The sequence below is a fragment of the Anoplophora glabripennis genome, unplaced genomic scaffold (assembly GCF_000390285.2).
Source record: "Anoplophora glabripennis isolate ALB-LARVAE unplaced genomic scaffold, Agla_2.0 scaffold780, whole genome shotgun sequence".
NCBI lineage: Eukaryota > Metazoa > Arthropoda > Insecta > Coleoptera > Cerambycidae > Anoplophora > Anoplophora glabripennis.
The window spans coordinates 119748-128600 of NW_019416859.1; the positions used below are offsets into that span (position 1 = coordinate 119748).

Here is an 8853-nt window from a genome sequence, read left to right on the forward strand (position 1 = left end):
TTTCAAATTAATATCAATTTAAAATAAGTAACTAATTTTACGATGTGGAAGATTTAGTTCTATTTCCAAGACGTTAAGAAAAATATATTCAATTTTTTTCAGATTTCGAATACAACTGATTATTCTCTTTGTAAATAGGTTCTAGTATATCCAGACAATTTTTGTTGACCGAAACTAATACAAAAATAGATGGCTCGAAACTAGGTAAACAAAGCAACGAAATTGCTAACTCTTTAGCTACACTATAATTAATATTATCCTTCACATGCTGAAAGAGGGCGGGTCTTTCAGGAAATAACTCCACGTCATTGGCGACGCCTGACTCCTCTGTCAGGGAGGCAGCAATCGCTCCTCTTTCCATTGGCTGGACCGAGAAGCTGTATCTTCCATGAAATGCTGATATCTCAACTCGTATCATTCTATTCTTATGTCCTATATACAAGATTTGTTATATTCGCGCCTGTGATACAGATATTCGGAGGTAATTTTGTGTGTGAGATTTTCAAGTGTTTCTGGTGTTAATTAACAGTTGTGACAATTTGTTGGGGTTTTGTGCTGTTTTGACAGAACAAGGTAGACGTAAAGTTAATGTAACTTGGCCTGCAGTTTTGTACTTTTCTGTAATTATCTCAAAATGAAAATTTACAAATAGATATATGTATATTTAAGACAACGCAAGTGTAGTTTTACTGAGAAACGGGTAAACAACAGTGTTTTTAAGAAAAAAAAAAGTCTGTACATTATTACGTTACAATATTTCTACAGAGAATGTAGGTACCTTTTTTTTTGTAGCTATTTATATTTTATATACACAGTGGAAAGTTTAACTGGAACACATTCTGTAATTTAATAAATAAAGGTTTGTTGCAAAATTTCTGAAACACGTCGATTTTTATTTTCAATGGGGCATATTACAAAGAGGTTTGTTTATTTTTTAGTTATGGAAGGTTGATTCATTTTTTATTTTAAAGCTTTTTTAATCCATAGGTACAATTACGTATTTTTCTGTTACCTTTTATAAAAGCAATGTGTTGGAAAAAATAAAATAAGGAAATGTTTACTGAAACTTCTCTAATGTACAAATTTTTTTCTTACTTGATAAACCACAATAACAACTAGTTTTTTTGGCTAATTTGAACTGAATGTCATTGATTGGTTAGTAATTGTTTGCAGTATAACGTGTAAATTAAAAACCAAATAAGAAAATGCCCTAAATCGCTCGTTTGTTTGTTGATATTCATTCATAAATGCCTCCAATTAATTGTAGTATTATAGCAAAATCGAAACTCGATATCGGGAGTTGGACCACGTGAGGGATGTTCCTCGACACAGGCTTTTAAAAATCGAAGAAACCCTGTTGAACATGTTAATGGATGTTGAAAATTCTGTTACTCCAAGTAGGCAAATAGCTCGCGTTCAGGGTGTCAGTTATACAAGCGTTTTAAAAAATTCTGAGAGAAGCCAAAAAGCACTCATATAAGATGCAAAACCTGCACGAGCTTAACGAAGATGATCCTGGTAGTAGACTTGACTTTTGCGAACGAAATATGGCTTTTGTCGATGATGGGCAAATTGCTTTGGAATGGGTGCTGTTTTCTGATGAAGCTACTTTGACATTACCTGGGCACGTCAATCGGCACAACTGCCGATATTGGGCTGACGAAAATCCCTACTAGATGCTTGAATGCCATAATGAAAGGCCTCAAAAAACAAACATCTGGGCTGGAATTTTTGGGGATCACATAGTAGGTCCTTTATTTTTCAATGAAAATGTAACCGGACAAATATACCTAACTATGCTTCAAGATGAACTGGTTCCTGCTTTAGCGATTTTATTTCCGAATAATTTGGATCCCGATTTAATTCCACAAGACAGGGCACCACAACATTTTGCTCAAAATGTACGAAATATCTCGACGAAATGTTTCCGAATAGGTGAATTGGAAGAAGGGTCCCATCTGAGTTGCCAGCAAGATCACTCGATCTTACCACAATTAGATTTTTTTATGGGGATATCTAAAAAGCAAGGTTTGTTCTACTAAACCTAACGAATCAAGGATGAAATTAGGCAAGTAATGCCGGAAATGTTATAAAATGTCCGGAATACTTTTTACTATCGATTAGGGTATTGTCAGTAACAAAGTGGAGGGCACTTTGAAAATTTTTTGCATTAAAGTAGTTTCAGTAAACATTTCCTTATTTTATTTTCTTTCGACACATTAGGTACTTATAAAAAGTAATAAAAAAATACGGATTGTATTGACAATTGAAAAAGCTTTAAAATAAAAAATTAATCAATATGTCCTTCCATTTAAAAAAAAGTTGGGATTGCAGCAACCTCCCAACTTAATTAAAAAAAATTGTACCTATGTATCTAATATGCCCCATTGAAAATAAAAATTGACGTTTCAGGAATAGTACGACAAACCTTTATTTATTGTTACAGAATTTGGTCCAGTTAAATTTTCCACTTTGTATTATACAGGGTATCCTAGAATATGTAGACAATCTCTCGGATTTATACAGGAGACGCTAAAATAATAAGTTCCCATAAAATTTTTTCCTTGCGGGACCCCCTACGGAGATACAGGTCCCCAAAGGACGCCCCTGAAAATAGATTTTTTTTAATAACTTTTAAATACTTTGTGTAATTTAATTATTCTTAGGAAAAAAACAAATGTAAATAAAACTGGTATGTTTTTAGACAGACACAGATAGAATGCAAAAAGTACAGTTCATTAAGGTTAAAAACAAAACAAATAAGTCAAAATTGAACCAAAATTTGCAAGTTTATGCTTTTGAGTTTGCTCCTTTGAATTCTGAACTAGAAAAAAAATTGGTACCTATTGTTTTACAGAGAGTTGACAATTTTTATCTATCTGTAGCGTGATTATCTAAATAAAACAAAATATAACAATATAGAACTAGAAATTCAATGAAAAACAATGTTTTGTTGCTTTTTTTTGTATAAAAATCATTACAAATATGTAAAACGCTCTAAATTTCCACAAGTTTTATCAGTTTAGATATTTTGATATATTCTATAAAAAATAGTAGATAATAATAATAGATAACCCAAAGATAATGAAATCAAATTAAAATAATTCCTATTTAGCTAAATGCCTACCTATAAATTCTCTTTTTAGATGTTGTCAAACAGTCGAGCAGCGCGAGTCCCAAAATGCGCTCGATGTCGAAACCATGGAATGATATCCACGTTAAGGGGCCACAAGAAACAGTGCATTTATAAAAATTGCGCTTGCAACAAATGCGGACTCATCAAGGAGAGGCAAAGAATAATGGCGGCGCAGGTGGGTATTAATTTGTAGTAAAATTTGTCTTGTAAACAATGATGTTTATTATAAAACATATAGATTTTAAAGTCATTTTAATGAAAAAAATTGATGCAATTGGCCATGGATTTGGAGATTAAAATACATCAGGTTCAAAAAAGATTAAAAATGGTTACACAATATTCATAGATACTATTTTTCGCGGGATTATATAAAAATGATTGCATATTTTTAATTAAATCTAGCGCCTTATATTAGGTTGGAATTATAGTTGGCAGCAGATATTGTTGTTGAAATTGTGAAACAAAACTTTTCCATAGATAGTACACAGTATTATCTTATTTTTTTGATATAAAACTAATGTAAGTTTTGAACATAATACAGCTAGAGAAACAGAAACAGAAACCAATAATTGCATTTCTGTCTGACTTGAGGATTAATGTGGCAACGTCGCAATCAGCTGACAGCAAGGAGGGAATATAGTCCAATTAACTAAGCCTTTAAATCGAAATTTTGTCAGCTTGGCTGAATTTTTGATATGAGTTAGTTTAAGGTATATTATAACAATAAGTGAGAGTAATTTTTTGTTCAACCCCCGGCCAAGGGTGGAAAAAGATAAAACAAAGGGCTTTTTCAAGATAACTCAAAAAGGGTAAGAGCTAGAAAAAAAAGTTTTTCATGAAAGTTGTAAAGCAGACAATTCTACATAAAAATGGTCTCTTAGCTTTTTCTTGTACTATTAAAATTAACAGAGTTAGGGAGGCTAGAAGTTAAGGGAAGATTTCAGAAATTTAATTTTGTTAAATCATTAAAATTAACGATTAAAAATTTGATTTTTTGTTATAACTTTCTTATTAAAAATTAAAAAATATATCTATTTCTCTGAAAAGAAAAGTTACATATTTTAGAGCAGATTGAAAAAAAAAATTACAAAATTCAATCATTTTTCTGTTTGTTATGATTTTTTTTAAATTTCTGAAATCTTCCCTTAACTTCTAGCCTCCCTAACTCTGTTAATTTTAATAGTACAAGAAAAAGTTAAGAGGCCATTTTTATGTAGAATTGTCTGCTTTACAACTTTCATTAAAAACTAGCTTTTTTCTAGCTCTTACCCTTTTTGAGTTATCTTGAAAAAGCCCTTTGTTTTATCTTTTTCCACCCTTGGCCGGGGGTTGAGCAAAAAATTACTCTCACTTATTGTTATAATATACCTTAAACTAACTCATATCAAAAATTCAGCCAAGTTGGCAAAATTTCGATTTAAAGGCTTAGTTAATTGGACTAATACATTTGAAAGGCTTGATAAAAACGAAATTGATTATTGATTTCAAACATATACATTTTTCCTAAATCCTATGTACATTGCTATCGACAGTAAATTATCCAAAACAGATGATTTTTTGTAATGTTTTTAAAAAACTAGATTAATTAAAAAAGACTAGGAAGCTGTGATATATTTATTAGAATAAAAAATACAGTTGATAAATCCTTTTAATATATTTAATGGTTTATAAAAACATCGTAATCATTACCCAGCAATATTTAGGCTTACTTAAAGTTTTCTTTACTTGATTAATATAATTAGTAATACCTACTTGAGATAAAAGCATTTGTACGGAATAACAATGGAACATAAATATTTCTCAGCAAACTTTATATCTAAAAAATTAGTTATAGTTGCAAAACTTTTGTAACATTACAAAAAAAAAGTTTAAAAACACGAACAGTGAGTAATAATGTAATTTCTATAACAGAACCTTCAAAATTGCATCCAACATTTTCTTTGACTTGGACGAGAGATGGGCGCGAGTGTCATTTCATTTCTTCACCGGTTCACATGATTTACGGATTTTAAATAAAGGATACAAATCTTCGCGAGGATAATACGATATATTTGCTATATATAATAATTATATTGTACATAGTTTACACACAATACATTTTTGAACGCGTACGCATCTTTACCCGAATTTGACGCGCAATATCTCCGATGTCTGAGGTCTGTAGGTTCGCAGTGTGTACAACTGCTAGTCAATTATTAGCGCTGTTGCCACATCTACATAGTCTTTATGCGTTTATTAAATATAATTTAAAACTATTTAAATATATGTTTATGTTGTTAATTAGTCAATATGTATGCTATGTGCATATGAGTAGATTTCGTGGCTATGTATAATGTTTATCGCAAATAATTTGAATAGAATTTAATTTTTTCAAATTGACAGCGGGTTTTAGTCCCATAAGAAAAGCATAGGACCCCCCTGCGCTCCTCACTTCCCACGGACCCCGATATACCTCCTTAAGTTACTTGAATGTATGATATATTATATACCTACCTATCTTCATATTTATGCAAATAGCGGTTTCAGTCTCAGATAACTACGATTTAACTTAATAGGGTTTGATTGTTAAAATATGAAACAGATCTCGCTTTTAAAATTAAACTATAGTACGATCGTATACGATGCAAAGTAGAGCAAAAAATTGTCGGTCTTTTATCAAAGGAAAATCGTGTCATCATTTTTAGGAGGCGTAAGATGAACCGTTTCAAATTTAAAATGAAATTGAATGTAAAATCTGAAATACCGCCGCATACGCATTGTGTTCTGGTACTAGCTGTAGTCGGCCAGGTGCATCGAGTGTACGAAGTGGTCGGTTATACGTCAAATACTAACCTGGCGAGCTTGATCGTAGAGCAGGGAACAATAAACAGTGGGGCGTACAGAGGTGAAATGTAGTACATATGTGGAATTTAAATAACGAATTGGATTTATAATAAATTACATTTAAAACAAATAGTTTATGAGAATAAAGGGATTTTTGTAGGAACAGGGTTCCAGACGTGAACTGATCTCTTCATCGCACCCCATTACGATTCTTTTTTTTCATAAGGAGAACGAAGTTTCAAAGCAAAAACCTTGTATAACAGATATACTATAAATATTTACAGAATGAAAACAAAATATAAATCCTATGATATGATTCTATCAAATGAAAACACTAACAACAATTCTCTACCAATCTCAACGAAATAAGTTATTTTTCTATCAAACAAGAAATGTTAACAAATTATAAACAAAATATAACTTCTATGATTTATGTACTGTACGCCAAACTGCATTTTTCTCATCTTCATTTAATATTAATTTCTTCTTTGCACCCCCTTTTTTAGGTTTCTTAACGTCTCCTTCAATTTTCTTCTCTCTTAAAATTTTGAAAACAGATAATTCGCTTACTCCAGTATATCCAGAACACATTTCCACCAAACCAGTCTTCAGTTTCATGGGATTATCCTTTTGTAAAGGGTTATAGACATTTAATATTATCGTTTTTTCTCTGTAACTTAATATAGATTTTTTTGTACCCACAGCAGTACATCCGGCTCGCGAACATCCAGGCACCGCCTCCATTTCTCCATATAACGACAACAGAGAAATAATAATACAAAAAACTTCACTTCACTAGCACAGAAAATATAATAGCATTCACGATTCACAAACAACAGCCCGAAACACACACACACAGTACACAAATAAAACACTAAAAACACTTTTGTTACGGAGCACAAGAAATATGATTTCACTCACAAATCCTCAAATAATAGCGCGAAACACACATATAGTCCGAAAGAAATATAATTGCACTTATAACAGTTATAACCTCACAAATATCGCGAGCGAGAAACACGCAGCACCAATACAACCGAAACGAAACTGACCACGCCAGGCCGGCACGCGCGCCGCCGCAAAAAACACAAGACGCAAGTCATATGAGGGATAATGAAGGGAGTAATAAATGTATTGTTGTCCTGCCGCCCAATGTGCGAAGGAGATGCCTTTGTTTTTCATTTTGTCCTTCATAAATATATAAGTTTATCCATAATGCATAAAGAAATTATTCAATTTCCAAAACCCCCTATAAAATGTGTTGCACTGATTCCCTTGACAGGCAATGATTTATTACTTTGCATCGAATACGATCGTACTATAGTTTAAACGTCTTTTGATTGAATCACCCTGTAACATCTGATTTTTACTTACCCTCTTCTCGACTCAAAATAAAGACATTTGTTAGTTCTTTTAAAACTTTTTATTGTCCATAGTTGTACCTACAGCTGAAAATTGAATTTTGTCGTACTTGATTTGTTAGTGCTCTGAATCTTGTTTGAAAATATACAACGAAGTCGTCGCCGAAACAAATTAAGGACATTAAAATAAATTATTGCGCTCCCGCAATTCGATATTCTGACAGAGTGAAGTGCTTGATCGATATTCCATTAGACAAGTATCGCGTATCTCTTGGACAAACAAGGGCTCATTGGTAATCATTGCAAATCCGATATCGCGGCTGTGTACCTTCCCAATCTATCAATTCTCTCTGGACACAATAATGCATCTACGCGCAGGAAATCAAACAGTAAGAGACTCGGCAACGTAATAAAAGCAAGAAATAACCGTGTCTGTGTAAAAGAGGGAGATTTACTTTCCGTCGCTGCTCGTTTTTAACAGAAATTGATTTGAAATTTTGGTGTACTTATACAGTAACATTACACATTTTATTACCGTACACTAGGTACGGTAATAAAATTCCTAAAAACTCATTTAATGACACATTTCCGAGAAAATATATTTTTACCAACAAATCAAATAAAAAATTTCCACTCCAATTACCGAAATGCTGCCTTTATCTTTAGTAGTGCAGATTTAATAACCTGAACCATTACAAAGAAAATACTTTTCACCTTCTAGGTCGCGTTGAAACGTCAACAGGCCGCCGAAGACGCTATAGCTCTGCACCTGGCATCAGCAGAGAGCGGAACCACCTACGAGTACCTTCCCCCAGGTCGAATCTACGGCATGCAGGTCACCTCTCCCGAATCAGACTCCTCCGACAACGCCGTCGATCCACAATCTCCTGCAGAACAGAACCAAGAAGAGGTCTTGGTCAGTCCAGCTTCCATAGACATGCTCGCCAAGCTCTTCCCCAACAAAAAGCGAGCGGTTTTGGAGTTGGTCCTGAAGCGGTGTAACCACGACCTTCTGAAGGCCATAGAGCACTTTAATCTGAACAACAACCACAAACAAGAAGATTCGGACTCGAGTAGCTCTAAGGCAGAGTCCGCTTCGGCGTTTAGGCCAGTTGGTAGCTCTGTGAAGATGTCGAAGCCTTACGTTAGTACTCATTCTGGGGCTTTGCCCTTTATTTCGAGCAACAAGGTCTTCATGCACAGCTTGTACCCGTTTTTGCCGCTTTTTAATCCACAACCCGTGCTGCCTAGTCCGGTGTATGTTCCGGGGTTCTGCGAGTGCGAACAGTGTAAGCACGGGCTCTACAGTAGAATAGATTCTTCTAGACCTTAAAGGTTTTTCATCCGTTATGTCGTTTCGTTTATTTATTTTGTTATTTATGTTTAGCTTTATGTAGAACTGTTAGATAAAAGTAATTAGTTGATTATTTGAATTGAATTAAAGTGGTGATGTCGTAAGTGGCAGTTGCAAATGACATTTTAATTCAATAAGACACTTTAGTTAACTGGAATGAGGAAGACTTTTGATTTAGA

The 8853-nt window shown here is 33.4% G+C and overlaps 1 protein-coding gene across 1 annotated transcript; it reads left to right on the plus strand.

Moving 5' to 3' along the window:
- The first annotated feature begins 3146 nt into the window (after nt 1-3146).
- LOC108913070 (doublesex- and mab-3-related transcription factor A2-like) lies at nt 3147-8653 on the plus strand. Its single transcript, XM_018718537.1, has 2 exons — nt 3147-3311; nt 8042-8653. Exons 1-2 carry the CDS (start codon nt 3147-3149, stop codon nt 8651-8653), a joined length of 777 nt encoding a protein of 258 aa, XP_018574053.1.
- Nucleotides 8654-8853: the final 200 nt, after the last annotated feature.

Coding starts and splice junctions, on each gene's coding strand:
- LOC108913070 (XM_018718537.1), top strand. CDS start 3,147: ATGTTGTCAAACAGTCGAGCAGCGCGAGTCCCAAAATGCGCTCGATGT. Junction 3,312..8,041: donor AAAGAATAATGGCGGCGCAG/GTGGGTATTAAT, acceptor TTCACCTTCTAG/GTCGCGTTGAAACGTCAACA.